Source organism: Capra hircus, chromosome 12, assembly GCF_001704415.2.
Source record: "Capra hircus breed San Clemente chromosome 12, ASM170441v1, whole genome shotgun sequence".
NCBI classification, from domain to species: Eukaryota; Metazoa; Chordata; class Mammalia; order Artiodactyla; family Bovidae; genus Capra; species Capra hircus.
Genome location: NC_030819.1, coordinates 83,991,596 through 84,016,543, shown reverse-complemented (window position 1 = coordinate 84,016,543; position 24,948 = coordinate 83,991,596). Strand labels below are relative to the sequence as shown.

Sequence of the window (24,948 nt, the reverse complement as noted above, 5' to 3'; positions counted from 1 at the left end):
ATGACAGTAGAGTGAAATTAGTCATCGGCACCAATACAGTTGCAAATGATTTTACTTAATACAACATCTAGAGAAAGGGCAGACAGTCACAGGTGATTAGCCCCCCAAATGTGGAAAGTTGCTCAGTCGTGTCTGACTCTTTGCAACCCCATGAACTGTAGCCCACCAGCCTCCTCCGTCCATTGGATTTTCCAGGCAAGAATACTGCGATGGGTTGCCATTTCCTTCTTCAGGGGATCTTCCTGACCCAGGGATTGAACCAGGTCTCCCGCATTGCAGGCAGATGCTTTACCATCTGAGCCACCAGGGAAGCAAGAACAAAGCACTACTAGGGGATTGAACTAGAAGGACAAACAAAGAACTTCGTTGCACAGAGTACAGTAGACTGCAGGTGCTGTGTATTCAGTGGAAAGTGGAACAGATAATCACTCTTAGTTGCAGAGATTAGACAAGGGAGCTTCATGGAAGAGGAAGAATTGAACTAAGCTTAAAATGATAGGTTTGGACAAGCAAAGGCGGAAAATGATTTCTCTTTTAGACAAGAGTTAAGGTGGCTCAGATGGTAAAGCATCTGCCTACAATGTGGGAGACCCGGGTTCAGTCCCTGGGTCAGGGAAGATCTCCTGGAGAAGGAAATGGCACCCCACTCCAGTATTCTTGCCTGGAAAATCCCATGGATGGAAGAGCCTGGTAGGCTACAGTCCATGGGGTCACAAAGAGTCAGAGACGACTGAGTGACTTCACTTCACTAAGGCTATATAAATGATCCATGTGGATATAGTCTCTATTTTGGACATAAATTTTAGTTCATAGGTTGAATAAATGAACCAACATTGATTTCTGAACTCGGTAGGTAAATAAAGGGATGCTTACTGCACATTAAAAAGGAATCAGCAAAAGTTCCATGTAATGATAATTTCTGAATGCATTTGAAATGTGATTTCTATTTACATAAATTCACTTCACCTATTAGCATTTCACAAATGTGGTTGTTTCACAAGATGGTATATGGAGATACATGTATGTATTATAATTGCTTATGATTTTGTGATTTTAATATACAAAATCTTTTGTTCATCCAAGGATTAAAAATGATACTAGATATAAATGCATTGACTGCTAGTCCTGTTTTGATCTAGATTTTTAGAAAGTATAAGGAGACATTTGAATATTATTGAAACTGCTGAACTATAATTTTAAATCATATTATGAGATCTGATAAGAGGCAAATTAGAAGAAAATATCCTTGAACCCAGTCGTAGAAGCAAAATGTTAAATATTTAAATATTTAACTTTTCTGATTGTTTTACCACTGATAATTATGCATCACAGTGAATATTTCATCACTGTACAGTATGGATTGAATTGTAAGAACGGTTAACTATTAGAGCTAGTTTTGGCATTTTGGAGATGTGTAATAATGGCTAACAATTAAAACATATTACTTAAGGATTTTTTTTCCCTAAAACATTTCTTTGTAAATTTCAGAGTACCTTAACTGTAATATACAGCTTTGTTATCAGTGCAAAAGAACAATATGAGAAACTTTCAAAATTGCATGAAAACATGGACAAGTTATACCAGAATATAATGGTGTACTATGCCATCGACGTCAAGAAGGTGTCCGTAGAAGACTTCTTGACTGATTTGAATAACTTCAGAACCATGTTTACGGTATGTTAAAAATCTTAATTTGTTTTTTAAAGGTATATCTATATTACTTCATTTACTGTTTAGTAATTTATTCTACTCCTGTTGTCTGTAGTAAAACTTATACGTTTTCAGATGTTAAAAGTTAGCTTTAAAATTTTTAGATTTTTAAATCTATTGAAAAAGGTACGTTTTGTTCTTTTTTGGGCCTTCCCAACATTAAGTTGTAATCAGAAATTTTGATTGAAAAAGTGACAAATTCTGAAGTTTTTCATAAAGACTCCCCTCCTGGCTGATTACAAAGCACTTTTGTAATAAGTTTTTGGCTCTGAATTTGTTTCTTTATGCTTAAGATCAATTTTTATTTTTGTGGTATAATTTCACCAAATTCTGTAGAGTTTTTATGAAGCTTTTTTTCCCTTTTCTTTTCATAATGCATTGTACAATAAGCTACCTGTGATTTGCCTTTGAATGGATTTTACGTTCCTAGGGTTTCCTTTAGATGCTTTAATAGGGAGGTCAGGTCTCTGATGTGGAATCCTTTCATTTAGGCATTAAAAAGATCTTTTGAAAAGTATTAGCTGATTAAATGGGGGAAAAAACCCACACACATATTAAAGTGAGAAAGCATTGTTGTCTCCCTAAGGAAACTGGTGATACATTTTCATTTCTACAATGAAAAATTACATTGTTCGTAATAGATGGGTGAGTCACTTTTGTGTTTCAGCAAATGTTTATGGGGATTAAAAACTTTTGAAGTATAAAGAAAAAAAAGTTGAATTTAAAGAAAGTTGAATTTATTTTTAATTTCAGGAAAGCTTTATTGCTGAATTTATTGGACTTAGTTTTAATCATCTGGTTATGACTAGATAGCCTTTCAATAAAAAGTCAATATTTTAAATGAAAATTGGTTCACAAGTCTAGTTTACTTCCTCCATAAATTCACAGTGTTTTTCAAAATTATTTTTTCACTAGCAGAAAAAACTTTGACTATTGGATATACTTATGTGCCTATATGTGTGATATACTGCATAATATGCTACTTTAATTTTTATGTTTTATGAGTCAACATGGTTTAGTAGAAATAGTGAAGGCTTTGCAGTTTGAGAGAACAGCATTTGGATTCCACACCAGTTAGATGACTATAAATACTTTTAACATTTTTGAGCCTCAGTTTCCATATTTGTAAAAGAAAATGTTCATTCTTTTCTCATGGTAGTATTTAAGTACTAAATGAGATAAGTATTAAGTATCACAGCTCTTGGTACATGGTAGTTGCTTAATAAATTATTATGCCATGATGGGTTAACTCAGTAAACTTGAGGTAGTCAAACCCTGCACATTTCAAAGAAATTGCTGGTCCTTGACTGGCTCTGGGGAACAACTGTAAACTCTTGGAATATCCTGCCCAATAAAGCAGTTTTTGTATACCCAGGACCTTGGGCCAAGCTAGATAGTTATGCAAAAAATGTGATTTATTGTGAACACTTGTTTTTGTTCACCTGGGGCCTTGGGCCACACTGTGTTGGCTCATCCTCTGTGTGGTGTTGAAGACTGAGGGGCCAAGGTCGTTCATGCTGGAGGTCTACGTTCTGGTCTGCATGACTGACCTCCTCAATAACTCTTGGTACCAAGGCTTGGTTGAACTTCCCTTCTTGCCAGTACATCGTATCACATGTGTTGTAACATGTCCTTGCTGGAATAATGAAACTCTACTGGGAGAAGACAACTGTGATTTCAGTCTGTCTTTTCCCTGTAAGAAGCTGTGACAGCGAGTATAACAAAGTTTCTGAGTTCTGTGGCTCCCTCCAACAAATTATCAAACCTGAGGGTGGTCTTGAGGATCCATGACACAATTATGCATAAAATTATAAAATAATAATACCGATCAGATACTGAATATTTTCTGTGAACAAGATAGTTTTCCAAATGCCTTACATGTATCAGCCAGTCTTCATGATAGCTCTGCATCCTTTTGCTGTCTCTATTCCCCACTTGAGCAAATGAAGAAAGAGACCAAGTCTGTATTGTATGGTTTTGAATCACATCTAATTCCACATCTGCCTTAGATCTGGTAGGATTTCTGTGGGTTACTTAGCATCCTTACTTAGTAGGTGGTGGGCAGAGGGAAAAGAGTTGGAGTGGAGAAAGGGTTCAAGGTGGAGGGTGATAAGGTGAGAGCTATACTTTGTTTCAGAGTTCACATGGCTCCTGGAAGTAGCTGCTACCATACACTTCCTACATACACAGACATGCACACACGCGCTCATATTCACACTGTACTAAATTGAAATCATTAGAGCTAAGTATAAAACACTTTATTTGAATAAATAATCTGGAGAGGGAATTTTCTTTAGAATAACCATAAGCATAAAGAAGACTATAAGGGAAGTACAATTTTGCAGGCAAATTTTTTCTTCCTTTTTTTATGATTAGAGTCCTTGAATTTTAGACATTGTGTCATTTTTTTTTTAAATTGGGAGAAAAGTGCTGTACAGTAGACATTTAGAAAGACCACAGTGTCAAGACTGATAGAAATTACTATTAGGTATTACTGATAGATAAATGTCTGTTTGTCAGTGTCTTCTGATCTCTTAGGTTGCTGTTAAATTCCATATGATTCAACTTCAGAAACTATGCTAATTTCAGGAGTTAGTATGAAAATACTAGGGATAGATGTAGAACTTTCATATGTTGAAGGTTGTTCTGGAAAATCACATTAATACAATAGACATCTAAGCTGCTTCCATTTCCTAGCTGTTGTAAAAAGTGCTGCAGCGAACACTGGGGTATTGAAGTACATGTGTCTCCTTCAGGTGTGGTTTTCTCAGAGTATATGCCCAGTAGTGGAATTGCTGGGTCATATGGTAGTGGGGTTGCTGGGTCATATTCCTTGTTTTTTTAAGGAATATACATACTGTTCTCCACAGTGGCTGTATAAATTTACATTCTCACCAACAGTGCAAGAGGGTTCCCTTTTCTCCATATCCTCTCCAGCATTTATTGTTCATAGATTTTTTTTTTAAATTTTAAAATCTTTAATTCTTACTTGCATTCCCAAACATGAACCCCCCTCCCACCTCCCTCCCCATAACATCTCTGTGGGTCATCCCCATGTTCATAGATTTTTTAAATGATGGTGATTCTGACTAGTGTGAGGTGATACCTCATTGTAACTTTAATTTGCATTTCTCTAATAATAAGCAATGTTTAGCGTCATTTCTTGTGTTTTTTGGCAATATGTCTTTGGAGAAATGTCTGTTTAGGTCTTCTGCCCATTTTTTTTATCGGGTTGTTTGTTTTTCTGGTATTGAGCTCCTTGTATATTAACGGATGTGTGTAGAATCTAGAAAGATGGTACTGATGAGTTCAGGGCAGCGGTGGAGACACAGACACAAAGAACAGTCTTGTGGACCCGATGGGAGAAGGAGAGGGTTGGATGAATTCAGAGAGGAGCATGGAAATATGTACACTACCATATGTAAAATAAATGCCCAGTGGGAATTTGCTGTGTGACACGGAGAGCTCAGCCCAGTGCTTGGTGGCGACCAGAGGGGTGGGCTGGGGTGGGAGGTGGGGGGGCGGGGTTCGGGAGGGAAGGGACATATGTATACCCGTGGCTGATTCATGTTGATATATGGCAGAAACGAGTACAATATTAGGAAGGAAATATCTTGCAATATAAATTTTTTTTTAAATACACTAGGCAGAGACACATATTTTCTCTTTAAGTTACTATTAAGATATGTTTGCACTGTTAAAATGCTTAATATGTTAAAATATGTTCACATTGTTACATCATTCACAGGCATTCATGACCCCGGTCATGAATGAGCAGGAAATTCTCCTAAAGTGGAGATCTGTCTTGAATTGCACATAAGAAGTTGGAGCACTCATTCTACACCTGCCCTCCTCTACAGCAGCTTTCCATGGAGTGTTTGCTCTGGAGTTCAGGCCACTCTGCTTATTTTTCCCAGTGCTTGGTGCACTCCCTCCATATTTTGCCTGGCTGATTTATTGTACTCACCGTTCTGATCTCTGCTTAGACTTTTCTTCGTCTAGTATCAGATGCCCCCAACTACAGTCGGTAACATTCTCTCATAGCTAACATATCTACTGTCAGTCAAGTGCCAGGTACTATTCTATCATTTAATCCTTACAACAACAAACAGATGTGGTATGTGTACTGTGATTATTCCCATTTTACAGATGAGTAAACTGAGGCTTAAGAGAGATAGTGACTTACCCATTGTTACACAGCTAACAGGTGACTGAATGGAGATGCTAGTCCAGGGAGTCTCCCCGCTGTTACTAGGATCTCCCATCTAATGTGTATAGGAAGAGCTGTTCAGCTTCTTTTCTTTCGCCTTCCCTCTGTCTTTCCCTTCTTCTCTCCCTTGCCTCTTCCTTCCTACCTTCCTCTCTGAGGCCCTTTTTGCATTAGTTAACAAAGGAACGTCTGTTCTCGTCTGCTCCCCAAGCCCTGTAGAATAACAGGGAAGCTTTCATGATCTTGTGGCTTCCTCTGAGAAATAGCTGTTAACTGTGACAGCAGTTTTGTCCCAGTCTTTTCTAGTTGGGGATTCTCAACTAGGAATCAATTTATTATTGTTATTTTAGCAATCTGTTGTGGGTGGTGTGCTCATTGGGAATAGTATCTGTTTAGAACTATTGATCAGCTACCAAGAAGTAGGGAGTAAGCTTCCATTGTAATGTTTTAGCTTTATTTTTCTTATTATCTTCAGCCAAATACAATTGCCACTGATGGAGTTCCTAGGACCCTGTACTAGGTGCTCTTCATGTGTCACCCCACTTATCTTCACAGCATTTTAGTGAGGTACAGAATGTTACCTGGAGGAAACTGTGGGCTGGAGGATAACAGTCCATGCCTTAGCAGAGCTGCTTCAGAATTGCCATGCACGGGATTAGACGGAGGCCTGCCTTATTCCACAGCATGTATTTTTCTCATTTTTAATACCATTTCTAAGTACTTGTTCATCAGAGAGTTTGTAAGAAAAGTCAAAATGTAATTTTTAAGGGTGTTTTTGATAACTTACTAGACGGAATCATCACAAAGCATTCTTCATTTCCTCACCCCTTCATAGAATAACTTTCTGTTTACATTGACGAGTGCATGATAGAAAAATGTGTGCAGATCTGGTACTGTTTCAAAGCATAAAATGTTCACTTTTAAAATTAAAGGCCTATTAATGCAAACCCTTGTGGTGAGGTGAGGGTTAAGGGGAGGGGTAGAGAGTCAGTACCTCTCTGTAATGGATTTTTATTTCCTGTAGGACTGATGTGGGGAATAAAGTTCAAATTGGAGGCACTCACTGCAGGCTGAGGGAATTGGTGGCCCACCAGGCATGAGACTTCACCAAAATTTGTGCCTTCATTCACATACTGTTTCATAACAATGATTGCTTTCCACTTCGGTCTGGTTTCAAACTCATTGTTATATGCCATTACCAATGGACCTGTAATGAATAGGGTAAAACTCTTCTCCAGGATGAACTGATGAATTTTAGTCAGATCTGAAAAGAACCCTCTTGTCCGTCTTTATTTTATCCAACAGCTGTAGGATGCTTGTGTTTGTTGTTAGAAGTTAAGACTAACCTTAGTTTCTCTCATTGGTCACTGTGACTTTGAAGAATATGTTTGTCCTGGTCCCACTTCCCACTCATCTTCACATTACAGAATTTTGTTCAAACTGCTTTTACATCCTTAGGCTCAAATTACATGGTTTGTTCTTCAACACTCTCATCTCTTATCCTGATAATGCTTAGGTTCTTTATCACTGAAAGGTCTTTTGCTACTTTCTTTCTTTAACCAGAATTAGTAGCACATTGAAACAACACTCTTAACTCCTTGAGCAAATTTCACCTTACACCTCATTTATATTGCTGAACATTGCATCTTTTAGAGATACATCTAAGTGCTTTTACTTCTTAGAATTCCTATATTTGTCTTCTTATAAGTAACATGTTTCTAAAAATTTTATTTTGAAGAATATATCATTTTTCTGTTTTAATTAGACATAGCTAACTATGTTGATATTCCCCAACAAACCTTCCCTTCCATCAGGAAACTTCCACAAGCCTCTTATCCTTGTCCATCAGACAACAGACAGAAAGAAAACCACGCTTAAGGAAAACTAACCAAACTGATCACATGAACCACAGCCTTGTCTAACTCAGTGATATGAGCCATGCCGTGTAGGGCCACCCAAGATGAATGGGTCATGGTGGAGAGTTCTGACAAAATGTGGTCCACTAGAGAAGGGAATGCAAACCACTTCAGCATTCTTGCCTTGAGAACCCCATGAACATTATGAAAAGGCAAAAAGATAGGCCCCTGAAAGATGAACCCCCCAGGTCGGTAGGTGCCCAATATGCTACTGCAGAAGAGGGGAGAAATAGGTACAGAAAGAATGAAGAGATGGAGCCAAACCGAAAACAATGCGCAGTTGTGGAGATGGAAGTAAAGTCCAATGCTGTAAGAACAATATTGCACGGGAACCGGGAGTGTTAGGTCCATGAATCAAGGCAAATTGGAAGTGGTCAAACAGGATATGGCAAGAGTGAACATCGACATTTTAGGAATCAGAACTATAATGGACCAGAATGGTGAATAGAATTCAGGCGACCATTATATCTACTATTGTAGGTGATGAATCCCTTAGAAGAAATGGAATAGCCCTCATAGTGGACAGAAGAGTCTGAAATGCAGTACTTGGGTGCAATCTCAACAATGACAGAATCTTCTCTATATCTGAGGCAAACCATTCAATACACAGTAATCCAAGTTTATGTACCAACCACTAATCCCAAAGAAGCTGAAGTCGAAAGGTTATATGATGACCTCCAGAAATAACACCAAAAAAGATGTCCTTTTCATCATAGGGGACGGGAATGCAAACTTAGAAGTCAAGAGATACCTGGAGTAACAGGCAATTTTGGCCTTGGAGTACAGAATGAAGTACTAACAGAAATTTGCAAAGACAACACACTGGTCATAGTGAACACACTCTTCCAACAACCCGAGAGACGACTCTACATGTGGACATCATCAGATGGGCAATACTGAATTCAGATTGATTATATTTTTCTCATCAGAAAATGGAGAAGCTCTATACAGTCAGCATAAACAAGAACAGGAGCTGACTGTGGCTCAGATCATGAACTCCTTATTGAAAAATTCAGGCTTAAATTGAGAAAGTAGGGAAAACCACTAGTCTATTCAGATATGACCTAATCAAATCCCTTATGATTATACAGTGGAAATGACAAATAGATTCAAGGGATTAGATCTGATAGACAGAGTGCCTGAAGAACTACAGACGGTGGTTTGTGACATTTTATAGGAGGTGATGATTAAAACCATCCCCAAGAATAAAGAAATGCAAAAAGGCAAAATGGTTGTCTGAGGAGGCCTAACAAATAAATACCTGAGAAAGGAAGAGGAGCTGATGGCAAAGGAGAAAACAAAAGATATACCCATCTGAATGCAGAATTCCAAAGAATAGCAAAGTAGAGATATGAAAGCCTTCCTCAGTGATCAGTGCAAAAAATTAGAGGACAACAATGGAATGGGAAAGTCTAGAGATCTATTCAAGAAAATTAGAGATACTGAGGGAACATTTCATGCAAAGATGGGCACAGTAAAGGACAGAAATGGTATGGACCTAACAGAAGCAAAAGATAGTAAGAGGATGTGGCAAGAATACACAGAAGAACTGTACAAAAAAGATCTTCATGACCCGGATAACCACGATGGTGTGATCACTCAGCTAGAGCCAGACATCTGAGTGTTAAGTTAAGTGGGCCTTAGGAAGCAACGCTACAAACAAAACTAGTGGAGGTGATGGAATTCCAGCTGAGCTATTTCAAATCCTAAAAGATGATGGCAAGAAAGTGCTGCACTGAATATGCCAACAAATTTGGGAAAGTCAGCAGTGGCCACACTGGAAAAGGAAAGTTTTCATCCCAATCGCAAAGAAAGGCAATGCCGAAGAATGTTCAAACTACCGCACAATTGTGCTCATCTAACGTACTACTGGAAGAAACACAAGCTGGAATCAAGATCACCGGAAGAAATATCAATAACCTCAGATATGCAGATTACACCACCCTTATGGCAGAAAGTGAAGAGGAACTCAAAAGCCTCTTGATGAAAGTGAAAGAGGAGAGCGAAAAAGTTGGCTTAAAGCTCAACATTCAGAAAACAAAGATCACGGCATCCAGTCCCATCACTTCATGGCAAATAGATGGAGAAACAGTGGAAACAGTGTCAGACTTTATTTTGGGGGGCTCCAAAATCAGATGGTGATTGCAGCCATGAAATTAAAAGATGCTTACTCCTTGGAAGAAAAGTTATGACCAACCTAGATAGCATATTCAAAAGTAGAGGCATTATTTTGCTGACTAAGGTCCGTCTAGTCAAGGCTATGGTTTTTCCTGTGGTCACGTATGGATGTGAGTGTTGGACTGTGAAGAAAGCTGAGCACCGAAGAATTGATGCTTTTGAACTGCTGTGTTGGAGAAGACTCTTGAGAGTCCCTTGGACTGCAAGGAGATCCAACCAGTCCATTCTGAAGGAGATCAGCCCTGGGATTTCTTTGGAAGGAATGAGGCTAAAGCTGAAACTCCAGTACTTCGGTCACCTCATGCAAAGAGTTGACTCATTGGAAAAAACTCTGATGTTGGGAGGGATTGGGGGCAGGAGGAGAAGGGGACGACAGAGGATGAGATGGCTGGATGGCATCTCGGACTCAATGGACGTGAGTGCAAGTGATGGACACTTGCAACTCCGGGAGATGGTGATGGACAGGGAGGCCTGGCATGCTGCGATTCATGGGGTCGCAAAGAGTCGGACACGACTGAGCGACTGAACTGAACGTACTAACAAAGTAATGCTGAAAATTTTCCAAGTTAGGCTTCAACAGTACGTGAACTGAGAACTTCTAGATATTCAAGCTTGATTTAGAAAAGGCAGAGGAAGCAGAGATCAAATTGCCAACATGTGTGTATTATAGAAAAAGCAAGAGAATTCCAGGAAGACATCTTCTTTATAGACTATGCTAAAGCCTTTGGCTGTGTGGATCACAACAAGCTATGGAAAATTCTTCATGTGATGGGACTACTAGAACACCTTACCTGCCTCCTGAGAAATCTGTATGGTTGAGAACAAACAGTTAGAACCAGATATGAACATACTGCTTCCAAATTGGAAAAGGATTATGCCGAGAATGTATATGGTCACCCTGCTTATTTAACTTATGTGCAGAGTACATCATGAGATGCGCTGGGCTGGAAGAAGCACAAGCTGGAATCAAGATTGCTAGGAGAAATATCAATAACCTCAGATATGGAGATGGCACCACCCTTATGGCAGAAAGTGAAGAGGAACTAGAGAGCCTCTTGATGAAAGTGAAAGAGGAGAATGAAAAGCTGGCTTAAAACTCAGCATTCAGAAAACTAAGATCATGGCATCAAGTCCCATCACTTCTTGGCTAATAGATGGGGAAACAATGGAAACAGTGACAGACTTTATTTTCTTGGTCTCCAAAATCACTGCAGATCCTGACTGCAACCATTAAATTAAAGGACACTTGCTCCTTGGAAGAAAAGCTATGACAAACCTAGGCAGCCTGTTAAATAGCAGAGACATTACGTTGCCAACAAAGGTAAGTCAAGTCAAAGCTATGGTTTTTCCAGTAGTCATGTACGGATGTGAGAATTGGACCATAAAGAAAGCTGAGCACCAAAGAATTGACAGTTTTGAACTCTGGTGTTGCAGAAGACTCTTGAGATCCTTTGGACTGCAAGGAGATCCATCCAGTCCATCCTAAAGGAAATCAGTCCTGAATATTCATTGGAAGGACTGATGCTAAAGTTGAATCTCCAATACTTTGACCACCTGATGCAAAGAACTGACTCATTTGAAAAGACCCTGATCCTGGGAAAGATTGAAGGCAGGAGGAGAAGGGGACAGAGGATGAGATGGTTGTATGGCATTATTGATATGCTGGACATGTGTCTTAGTAAGCTCTGGGATTTGGTGATGGACAGGGAGGCCTGGCGTGCAGCAGTCCATGGGGTCACAAAGAGTTGGACATGACTGAGTGACTGAACTCAGCTGAACTATGTAGACCTTTTATGTTTACCATATTATATATTCATGTATAGAACTGATGTGCTTACACTTAAAAAAGCCAGACTTTTTGGTCCATGTAACTTTTATCCTGGTCACATGCACATTGTCTTTTGGGATGTTGATGTACTGGGAAAAATCACTAGGCATCCTGCTTTATAAATAAGTTCAAAGACCATATATATCTGGACACCTCAGTTTAGGGTTAGGGTTTTGAGGTCAACAGAAAGCAGTCCCTGCCTTTTTAAAGGGATTACTTTTGGATACACAAAAGTTGGAGGATCATTGTCGTTTTCTTGGGTGTGTGTGCTTTGGGTTTCGATATATGTGCTGAACATTGCAATTATTATTTTCTAGCCCATAAAGTCCAGTTTATTACTCCCTAAAGTTTGTTTCTCACATATATACCTCCCATCTGAATTATGTGTGATTACAATCAAGGAAAAGAATTCCCTTTGGTTTCTTCACATTTTAACTGATTGCTGAATTCTCCCTGTGATAAGCCTCAGCTTTTGTTTGTTTTTAATAGTGATGTTTTGCTCTCCTTGTCACTACTGGGGAGACAGCAGGGAGACACTCCTAGCTAAGAGTGCAGGCTCTGTCTTTGAAGGGCCTTGGGTGATGTGTCTTTGGCAGGTTACTTAACTTACTGAGTCCCAGCTCCCTGTTAATAACAGCTTGCGTTTCTTAGAGATTTTACAGTTTCAAGATCAGATGATACAATATTCATTTACCCTCAAAATAAGTGAGTTCTCTGTGGAGAATACAAGTAATTTTCAACTTTTCCATTTCATTATAGTAAGATTGATAGTTTAAATAGTTTTATCTCTTTTATGCTTCCTTATACAATACTTTGAAATAAATAGCTACCTATTTTCAATCAATAGCTCTGTCTTTAAATTATGTCTACAATTTTGTAAAAGTTATGTTTCATCTAGTTAAAGTTTTATCTTTTATGTTGTTTGCGGACTCTAAGTTGAACTTTGTTTCATGTGATTGAAAGATGACTGTGTAGTAAGCAAATATAAAATCAGTTGTAATTCATTTTGTCCTGCTGCTTTTGTCGATTAAATACAACCTATCTTTCCAGTAAATACTAAAACTAGTGATTTCCTGAACAAAAATGAAATTATCCAATGAGAAGATATTTAGTAAAATTTTTGTATATAGGACAGCTAGCACAAATCTCGTTTGCCAAGTCATTTAAATTACCCAGAATTGATTTTTGTCAACTCTGAATATCATTTCTGATGATTACTGTATAGACCAAGTAGGTGACCAGCAGGAACTCCAAGGGCAGTAAGCATCTTCTTTGTGTTCCTGAAATCTTGAAGATGGGCTTACTGTAGTTTATCAGAGAGAAGAAAATCATGTAAAGTTCCTGGGATTGGTTGTTGAGCCAGCTTATGTATTTCTAATAGGGAGTGTCTTCTATCCTGATTTTGGTGGGGATACAATTTGAAAATTACCTTCACTGGAACTATTGTTATTCCGAGATCATACTTAGAAGTATAAAGCTCCAAACCTAGACCAAAATAAATATTCTATTGGATCTTCTTTTATTCTTATCCTTTAGTATCTGTTTATTTAAAGAATTACATCGGTTCCAGGTGCTGAATATTTGGGTTTGCAACTTGAAAATGAATTCTGTTAGGTTCTTCTAATCTTTTTTCTCGATTACACCTAGGTGAATTGGCTTAACTTTTCTCTTTACCTAAAAGATTTCTCCTTTGCATTGCTCAGTGGGATAATAAATGCATTTGACTGACAGGTTCTGTATGAATAAATTACTGGTGATTTGTATTAATGTATCTCTTACATTTAAATATTTTGTTTACTGAAATAATATCTCACAAAGTAAAGACTAGATAGTTTTTTAAAGTAGTGTAACCACATTTATTTAAGAATGTATTCTAGTATCAAACAGCAAAGTACAAGAATGTAAAAGTGAAATTGCTTTTGCACCAACCTAATATTTCATATTGGGGTATAGCCGATTAAGAATGTTATTGTAGTTTCAGGTGAAGATTGAAGGATCTTAGTCATACATGTACATGAATCCATTTTCCCACCAGTCCCCCTCCCATCCAGGCTGGCAATAACACTGAATAGAGTTCCATGTGCTATACAATAGGTCCTGTTGTTTCTCCGTTATGAATGTAGCAATATGTACATGACCTTCCCAGACCTCTTAACTCTCCCTTTCCCCTGACAACCATAAGTTCTTATTCTACATCTGTGTGTCTCTGTTTTGTAAAAGTTGATTTATATCATTCCTGATTCCACATATAAGGGATGTCATATGATATTTCTCCTCCTTCTGACTTACTTTGTGCCACAGTCTAGGTCCATCCATGTTTCTGTAAATGGCATTATTTCCTTCTTTTTAAGGGCTGAGTAATATTCCTTTTTATATATGTACTGCATCTTCTTTATCTAGAAAGACTAGATTATTTTAAAACATTAATAAGCATGGCAATTGATAATGGAGAAACAAGAACTCAACTAAATAGCTGATACATCATAATAAGTATATTAACTCACATAATTGAAAAGATAGCACTTAACTAGCATACCACAAATGAAAGTGAATAAAATGGCATATTCTTTGTACATTAAATATACTGGTCTTCCATGTTCTGAGCAAAGACACAGAAAGAGGGGAAAAAAAAACACCTGACTTAAGGCTACTTTTTATGTTATGTTTAAACATTACCAGGTTTACATGAAACGTGCTGGGTTTTGACTGGATGATTTCCCTGAAGAACTGATTAGCAGTAGTTAAAAAAAAAAAAGGCTGTCCTGTCAACAGGCCTGTCTCTAAGCACTCTTCCTCATGGTTGCTGTCTTGTATCTAGCCATGCCTTTATTTAGCCTTATGATTGGGATATAAAAAGAATGTATTTACAGTATATCACTTCCAAATACAAGGGAAGAAAACATATTTAATGGAAAAATCAAGTTCTACTTCGGGAAAATCTTAATTATGAACATTTCATACTTTATTTATTTATTAAATACATTGTTGAATAGCTTGAAAAATCTCTTTTATTTGAAAATTTTAGAAAGTGCTTGAAGGAATTGCAAACAAACTCATAGCACTATTATGAAAGGTCAGTAACATTAAGTCCCTAATGAGTTAATATGTAATTTGGTAAAGAGAAACTTGAAGCTAAAACTGTTTAATCATAAGTACCTGTGCATCCTTTGGGACATTCTCAAAGGATAGTTTTCTGTTTTCATAAGTTTCACAGGTCTTGGAGAGTTCAACTAATAACACCTTGTCGTGAATGATAAGGTGATGAAATTTTGGTGCCAAGATATCATGCTTCACAGTTCTCATTAATAGCATTTTTAAATTGGATTTGGTAATACCAGAGGACATAACTTGATTAATTTTTACTGTCATTCTAGATCCCTTTCTAAAGCATGTACCTTGTAATTATTGCAAATAGAGGTTTCTAAGAATAAACTTGTTTTTTTGTGAAGTAGTTACAATCTATTTAGTTAAAAAATAATTTTGATGGAAAGCTGATACATAGATCACATACCTTTTATATCCTTAGAGGCTTTTTTGACTGGTATTAATTATCTAATTTTTTTTCTTTCATGTTCCATATAATTAGGAGTACAGGAATGCATTTCTAAGGTAGTCGTGAAGAATTTCTAGGAAGCAGTCATGCCATAAAGCTGAGCATTGCCTCTTTTTAAGGTTAAGTAAGTCCTAACAAGCATTTAGTGGGAATGTGCTGAACTCTTCTATGATTTACTTTGAGAAAATTAGCCTATGTCTTCATAGTCCTAATACCCATCTCTCTGAAAAGCATGCAGATTTAAATTCACTTTGTCTTAACTCATTTCAGGGATTTGATACAAAATTGACCACTTAGGCAAGAAGAAAAGATTTTTGTGTTTAGTAAAAACTGTACCAAGAAATTCCTGGCTTACATAGCTTAACTATCCATTAATGTTGACAAGAATATAACTCTGGACAAGGAGATATTTATAACTTTTTTATTTGATAAAATTGCCATGAATTTTCTGTTACAGAAATATATAAGAAATTATCTTGTGTTGAGGTGGGCAGATTAAACTATTTAAATAGGAAACAATCAAATAGAGAAGTAAAATCAGAAAGTCAGGATCTGTGCAAGTCTACTTGTGTACTCCAAAGTTCATATTTTAGTACAGTTGTATCTTATAAGTAAGACAGATGTTTCTCAACTAAAGGCCTATTTGGAATATACACTATTTCTTAGGCTTTTTGAGGAGAGGGTGACAGGCACATTGATTTTTAAAAATTTGCACAGGAAACTCAAACCGGAGCTCTGTGACAACCTAGAGGGGTGGACTGAGGTGAGAAGTGGGAGGGAGGTTCAAAACGGAGGGCATATATGTATACCTATGGCTGATTATGTTGATGTAAGGTAGAAACCAACACAATATTGTAAAGCAATTACTCTCCAACTAAAAATAAATTTCAAAAATTTTACTTTGAGGAGAAAATAAAGCAATTATTAATTGTATCATTGGGCAATGTTTTAAGTTAATTTATCAAAAATACCAAATTTCAAGTGAGGACTTTTTTGGGAAAGCACAGAAAACAACTCTTCCAGGAAAAAAAAAACATGAAGTATATTAAAAACAATATTAGTGTCTGTATGTGTGTATGCTGGGCACTTCTATAAGCCATTTATCTGTATTAATTCATTTAATTATTATAGTATCCCCATAAAGTATACTTGTAAGTACAATTCATATATATAAGAATTAAATCTTTAGCGGTAAATAGCTAGACTTGAGGTCAGGAATACATCTAACTTCCATGTTTAATTCAACTCTTTATTTTCCCTGCCAAGTAATCCTATGTTGTATGAATGCTTTAATGGTGCTTCCTGTCAACTCCATGTCCAATCGTATTCCAACATCTCTGGATGGAAGGAATTTATAATTCTCATAAGATCTGTGAAAACTGACATTAGCCCATTTTCTTGATAGAGACATATAAATGATATCAGCTTGAAAGTGGCTCTTCCTTGATTTGTTGCTGGATAAATAATTGTGTATTTGAGGTATTTGGTTAATGATATAGTAATAATGAAAAATTTATAAGTTTGTAATAATATAATATTACTAATAATAGTAGGAATAGGCACTAACACTTATATAAGGGCTACTGTGTGTCAGGCACTTATGTGAGCCATTTTCTTGTATTAATTTATGTAATTCTTACAATATCCCCATAAAGTAAGTATTATTTTGCCCATTTTACCAAAGAGGAAACTGAGATACAAGTCACACAGCTATTTAGTGCCAGGTGGAGTTGAAAACAAAGACAGTATGACTTAAGATTTCTTCCTTCTAACCAGTATGCTCTCTATAGTATACAGTAATAAGCTCAGATTTTTAAAAATAATTTCTGAAAGCAGTGAAATGTCATACTTACTGTATTTTTTTTTTTTTTTTTTTACTTACTGTATTTTTAAAGACATTGATCCCATTCAGCAAACTCTTCTGAGTGCCTGCCTAGGACTCATTTTATATGGGTATGCAGTGGTAAGTTGTTTACCTTTAGATTCTGAAACATAATGTATAAAGTACCCAGGGGGGTGTATAAGAACTACCACATTATACTAAAGTATTTAAGAAGTAAAGATCTATGTGTTGGTCAACCTTCTGTAAGAACTCATTTTTTAAGGACTTTGCTTTTCAAAGTATGGTAATAGGGATTCTTAAAGGTTCATCTCACCACGGTTCAACAAAGCATTCTAAACCATGGCTGTATTGTGTGAAAGTAAGGGAAGTCTCTGAGAGTAAAAAATAATTAAGGAGAAAAGAGCGGTGCTGAAACATAATATGTTGAGCGTAGATACACAAAAGGGAAAAGCCAAGATTAAGACCAGGGCTAAATGCAGGGTAAGTACACCAAATAAGAAATATACATAAAGACCAGGACAAAAGGAAATTAAACTTATACAGGTTATAAATGATACCTGATTATTTATAGAAGTAAATTAAAAGGTCTGTGCAGGAGGCAGTTATAATTTAGATCCTCAAGATTCTCACAAATTAAATTCAATCAAATAACACTTAATCACAATCAACAAACACACAGAGAGACAAGGGGCTGTATGGTGAAATGATCCTGTAAGAACCCTGAGACTCTACATATTGAATTATAATTTGTGAAATGTTAAAGGAAATAGCAGATGAAATTAAAAAGAGAAACTGAAGATTAACAAAGATGACCAAGTAGGTTTGCAAAAGAACCAATTATAATTTAAGAAAATGTAAGCATGATGGTTGAAATTAAACATGCATTAAACAGCAGACACACATTTCACATACTATCAAGTTTATGCTCAAAATCCTTCATCCTAGGCTTCAGTAGTACATGAGATGAGAAGTTCAACATGTACAAGCTGGATTTAGAAAAGGCAGAGGAACCAAAGATCAAATTGCAAACATAAGGTGGATCATAGAAAAAGCAAGAGAGTTCCAGAAAAACATCTACTTCTGCTTCACTGACTACACTAAAGCCTTTGACTGTGTGGATTACCACAAACTGGAAAATTCTTAAAGAGATGGGAACACCAGACCACCTTAGCTGCCTTTTTCTGAAATCTGTATGCCGAATTCTCAAGAAATGACAGTTAGAACCAGACATGGTGTTCCAAATCGGGAAAGGAGTACGTCAACGCTATATATTGTCACCCTGCTTATTTAGCTTATATGCAGAGTACATCATGAGAAATGCCGGGCTGGAAGAAGCACAGGCTGAAATCAAGATTGCAGGGAGAAATATCAATAACCTCAGATATGCAGATGACACCCCCCTTATGGCAGAAAGTAAATAGGAACTGAAGAGCCTCTTGTTGAAGGTGAAATAGGAGAGTGAAAAAGTTGGCTTAAAACTCAACGTTCACAAAACTAAGATCAAGGCATCCGGTCCCATCACTTCATGGCAAATAGATGGGGAAACAATGAAAACTGTGGCAAACGTTCTTTTCTTGGGCTCCAAAATCACTGTGGATGATGACTGCAGTCACTGTCCACCTGAATATTCACTGAAAGTCAACCTGAATATTCATTAGCAATCAACCCTTAAAATTCTCTGGAAGAACTGATGCTGAAGCTGAAGCTCCAGTAGTTTAGCCACCTGATACCAAGAGCTGGCTCAATGGAAAAGACCCTGGTGCTGGGAAAGATTGAGGGAAAGAGGAGGAGTCAACAGAGGATGAGATGATTGGATGGCATCACCGACTCAATGGACATGAGTTTGAGCAATGTCCAAGAAATAGTGAAGGTCAGAGAAGCCTGGTGGGCTGAAGTCCATGGGGTCGCAGAGTCCGACACGACTGAGTGACTGAACTGCAACGCCAAAACAGCAAACTATACTCTGCTGAAGAAAGAAATGCTGAATTAGACACTAGCTCTAAGGAAATTGTCCAGAATGCAGTCCAGGGAGAGACTAAGATTAGAAATGTAAAGAAACATGGAAGACAGGGTGTAGAAGGCCTTCATCCTGTACTATGAAACGTCTCAAATAGATACTCAAAGTAATGAATGAAAGACAACATTCAAAATGATGGCTGTGGGTTTTCCAGATCAAATATCTGCAGAATAGGAAGCATAACCTATACCAAGCCAGATTAATAAAATGAAATTCACTTCAAGAAAATATTGTAGTGAAACTTTAGAATAGTAAAATACAAGATCTTAAATGCAGACAGAAAGAAAAGACATGATCGGTGTGCATCAACAATTAAATGCAAATAACTTTCTGTTAGCAAAAATGGGAACAAATAGACACTGAGGTATTTTCAAATGTTAAGAAAAAAAAGTTCTTTTAAAATGGGATATTCAGCATAAGCTCTTTATAGAATAAGGACAAAATTAAACCAATTACAGATTAATAATAAAGGTGTTCCCTGTGAATAGCCTTTTGTTAAAAGACTTTCTAGAGGAGAGTTTGGAGACTTCTTGATGATCAGACAGTAAATACATGCAAGTCATAGAGTCTCTGTTGCAACTGCTCAGCTCTGCTATAGCTTGCAAAAACAGCCATGGGCAGTAGATAAACGAATGCGTGCAACTATGTTCCAATAAGACTGTATTCATAAAAATATGTAACTGATCCAAGCATTGTAGTTTGCTCACCCCTGCTCTGAAGGAGACATTTCAAGAAACAGAGTTTTCTTTTTAAGGAAAAAATTGAGAGACAAGGGGGCATACCTACTATGAAACTAAATGTTTAGCAGTAAAGTATACAGTAAAACAATGTGTAGTTCCTTTGCAGAGAATGGGATAGAGCTTAACTACTGGACAATTTGTTAAGTAAATTGAAAGAGATGTTGTTTGGAGTTCAGATATTTATATCCTCTGTATTGTTCAAAGAGGAAAAAGGGAGGTCAGAATATCAATTAACTTGAAACTTTGTTAATTTGTGTGATAAAATTACAAGTATAGCCAGTAAAAAATAGTGTAAGCCCCAAACTGGAAGAGGAGAAATGGATTAAGAAAGATATATGAAGTAAAACAAACACAGAAAAATGTCTAAAAGGAGCATAGATAAAGGAGGACAAACAGAAGGAATAGTGTAAGATCTGAAAAACATAAAATAGACCTAAGGGAATATTACTTCATGACGATAAAAAGCTTAGTTCACCAGAATGATACAGTTCAAAAACCTGCATGTGCATTATAACGTAATACCAAGGCAGATATGTAAAATGTGATAAACTATAGGAATAAGTTGACAGATATAGCATTATGTTGGACAACAGCAAAATTCTCTAACTTACAGTTGCTTCTGGTGGTGCTTAATTGCTTCAGTCGTGTCTGACTCTGTGTGACCCCATAGACTTACAGATGAGTCAAGCATAAACATATTACTAAAGACATAGGAGCTTTAAACAATTCAATTGTACATGTATATGGAACCCCACCCAGCAGTTAAAGAACACATATTCTTCTCAATCACAGGTGGATCTTTTATCAAGTTGATCATATACTAGAGATCTGAAATGTGTGCATGCTGAGTCATTTTAATTGGATCTGACTGTCTCTGACCCTATGGACTGCAGCCAATCAGGCTCCTCTGTCCATGGTATTCTCCAGCAAGAATAGTGGAGTGGGTTACCATTTCCTTATCAAAGAGATTTGAAATAAATTTTAATAAATTTCTAAATTTCAGCTTTATTCATTGACCACAATAATATGAAATGTGAAATAAAATTTAAAAGGGTGATGTTTTAAAGCCACTTAGAAAAAAATCTAAAAACTACTAAGTAGCTCATGTATCAAGGAAGAAATCATAGGAAAAAATAGACCAGAACAGTGCTTAAATCAGAATTTGTAGAGCATGTTGTGCCCAAGTCTCGAAATCTCCCAATGACCACCAGGGAGCCGATATCCGATGCAAAAGCAAGAGAGTTTTTATTACCAAGCTCGAGCTGGGGCTCCCACCGATACCGACTAGGGAGGAGCCCTGAGCTCTAGGGTTACATTGCTTATATAGGGTATTATCACGCAAAAAATTTGAAAAACGGGAGTCTCCGGGTCTGATTGGTCACGTTCTGGTGAAGGGTTAGGTGTTGAGTTCTGATTGGTTCTCCTTTCCCGGGCTTGATTAGAATTTCCCTGGGCTGGCCAAAGGTTCTGATTGGTTTGCAGGTGGTGGGGTGAGGTCAGGAGATTTCTGAAGGCTCTTTTCCCGGAACCTTACAAAATGGAGTAGCTTTGATTCTTCAGAGCACAGAAATATTGATGTAAAGAAATTTATATGCTAGTCTTTGTATTAAATGGAGAGAGTCACATGAAAACTTACATTCAGTTCAGTTCAGTCGCTCAGTCATGTCCACCTCTTTGCAACACCATGAATCGCAGCACGTCAGGCCTCCCTGTCCATCACCAGCTCCCGGAGTTCACCCAAACTCATGTGCATCGAGTCAGTGATGCCATCCAGCCATCTCGTCCTCTGTCGTCCCCTTCTCCTCCTGCTCCCAATCCCTCCTAGCATCAGGGTCTTTTCCAATGAGTCAGCTCTTCGCATCAGGTGGCCAAAGTATTGGAGTTTCAGACTCAGCAAAACTTACATTAGCATATGTAAACTAGATAGCCAATGGGAATTTGCTGTGTGTCTCAGGAAACTCAAACAGGGGCTCTGTATCAACCTAGAGGAGAGGGGTGGGGAGGGAAATGGGAGGGAGATTCAGAAGGGAGAGAATATATGTATACCTATGGCTGATTCATGTTGAGGTTTGACAGAAAACAACATTATTCTGTAAACAATTATCCTTCAATTAAAAAAATAAGTAAATCAAAAAAAAATCAGAAAGGCAAAGTTAATAAACTAAGCATCTGACTTGAGAAATTTATAAACAATTATACAACCCAGAAAATAAAAGAAGGAAATAAAGGGAGAAAAATGACTTTAGAGAATTTTTAAAAACCAAAATATGGTTATTTTGGAAAGACAAGTTAAACTTCTGAAGAGATTGATTGAAGAAAAAAAAAAGTATTGAGAGTATAAGAAAGAATATAATTCTAAATGTAAAAGATACTAAAAAAAGAAAGCATAATTTAAGAAATTTGCTGGCCAGAATGGGAAAGATTGATGAGATAAGTACGTAAGGAAAAGATTTCGTATTGAAACTGACTTTAAAGGAAATAGAAAGCTTGAATAGGTCTGTCAGTTCAGTTCAGTCGCTCAGTTGTGTCCGACTCTTTGCAACCCCATGAACCGCAGCATGCCAGGCCTCCCTGTCCATCACCAACTCCCAGTGTCCACCCAAACCCATGTCCATCGAGTTGGTGATGCCATCCAACCATCTCATCCTCTGTCATCCCCTTCTCCTCCTGCCCTCAGTCTTTCCCAGCATTCGGGTCTTTTCCAATGAGTCAGATCTTCATACCAGGTGGCCAAAGTATTGGAGTTTCAGCTTCAGCATCAGTCCTTCCAGTGAACACCTAGGACTGGTCTCCTTTAGGATGGACTGGTTGGATCTCCTGGCAGTCCAAAGGACTCTCAAGAGTCTTCTCTAAAATAATTTTAATTTAATGACTTTTCAAATCTGCCAAAAAATTAAATACTTGGCCTGGAAAATTTTATAGATGAGGTTTCTCAATTTTTAAATGATTATTCTAAACTAATAGAGTGTTAAAAAAATTATGACAAAATGTTCAAAAGAATACATTCTGCATGTCCAAGTTGAGTTTATCTCAGAAATGGAAGTGTGTGTTGTGTTAGAATATTCACATCACTACATTAATAGTTTCAATACATCAAGAAAACACTTAATAAAATCCAACCCTGATTTTTCAGTTTTTAAAACAAAGGAAATAATCTAGTTGAAACCTCTATCCCGCAATGTGAAATGAAGGACTCTCTTCACCTAATAATGGAAATTTTAACTCTTAGCTAATACAGTACAGTACTCAAGAATGAAAAATATAAAAACTGGAAAAGAAGAAGCTAATTACTTCTTATGTTATCTATGAATAGTTCAAAAACGAACCTACAGGAAAATTGTTAAAAATAAGAGACTTATCAATGAGATATATGGAATGAACTACATTTTATACATTGGTTACAAAATATTAGAAATTATGTTTTTTTAGAAAGACATCACTTATATTGGATAATGGAATAATAAATGGCAACAAAGAGAAGACACAGATAACAAAAGATGCCCAAGACCTGAATGGTCTAAATTCTAAGTTTTTGTCAGTAGACTTTAAAGAGACAGTAGCTCAGTTGGTAAAGGGAAACCGTGGTTTGATTCCTGTACTGGGAAGATCTGCTGGGGAAGGGATAGGCTACCCACTCCAGTATTCTTGGGCTTCCCTTGTAGCTCAGCTGGTAAAGAATCTGCCTGCGTTGCGGGAGACCTGGGTTTGATTCCTGGTTGAGAAGCTCCTGTGGAGAAGGGAAAGGCTACCCACTCCAGTATTCTGGCCTGGAGAATTCCATGGGCTGTATAGTCCATGGGGTCACAAAGAATCAGACATGACTGAGTGACTTTCACCTTCACTTTCTTAAAAGACAAAACTCAATGGAGAGCCATATCATGTTCATAAGTAGAGAGATTAAATACTAATATAAAGATACCAATTCTATATTAACTATAGAATCAGTAGTTCTGTTCAGAATCGTAATAGACATTTTAATAAGTCTGTTTTGAACTATAGATGACAAAGCAAAGGCCTGAGAATAGTGAACTCATTTCTAAGGACGAAGAAGAAGAAATCTTCTGTTATCTGTATCTTCTCTTTGTTATCATTTATTGTTCCATTGTAAATGCTTTCTTTATGAAAAATTACAATTTCCAATATTTTGTAACTAGTGTACAAAATGCAGTTCATTCTATATATTCCATTGATAAAGTCTCTTATTTTTAATAATTTTCCTGTAGATTCCCTTTTGAATTATTCATAGATAACATAAGAAGTAATTGGCTTCTTCTTTTCCAGTTTTTATATTTTTCATTCTTGAGTACTGTACTATATTAGCTAAGAGTTAAATTTCCATTATTTGGTGAAGAGGGCTCACCTTAAAACACTATAATAATTAAAACAAAATGGTTGGCACTACTGGTAAAGAACCCTCCAGCCTTTGTAGGAGACATAAGAGACGTGGGTTTGATTCTGGGTCAGCAAAATCCCATGGGGGAGGGCTTAGAAACCCACTCTAGTATTTATGCCTGGAGAATCCCATGCTCAGGGGAGCCTGGTAGGCTACAGTCCTCAGGGTCGCAAAAAGTTGGACATACTGAAGCAACTTAGCACGCACACATGCATGGTATTGGTGCAGACATGGATACAATGATCAAATGGACTGAAACAGCTCCAAAACATCAACACTTAAAATCCAGATGAGTGGCTTTGTAAGTCAGTGATGGAAAGGATAGGCTATTTGTGAAATCCTTATGGGTCAACTCATTTTTCATGGGAAAAAATTAAATTGGAATCATACCTCATTTTACTCACAAATGTATTCACAAATGTTGATCCCAGTTAAATAACATAGGTGCTGGAATATGAACAACATCATTTAAGAATTTGAGGAGAAAACATGGAAGAATATTGTTGTCTTTCATGTACGGAAGGATTTCCTAAATAATGTATTAAAGGTATGAACAATGA

General features: G+C 37.1%; 1 protein-coding gene across 3 annotated transcripts in view; it reads left to right on the top strand.

The window, feature by feature from the left end:
• The window catches only part of DIAPH3 (diaphanous related formin 3), a 582,111-nt gene that overhangs the window by 364,224 nt on the left and 192,939 nt on the right, over positions 1–24,948 (top strand). For all 3 annotated transcript variants that reach the window (XM_018056821.1, XM_018056820.1, XM_018056822.1), the window contains one exon: positions 1,510–1,674. In XM_018056821.1, the coding sequence (XP_017912310.1) occupies positions 1,510–1,674 (165 nt within the window). The remainder of the gene's footprint in view (positions 1–1,509; positions 1,675–24,948) is intronic.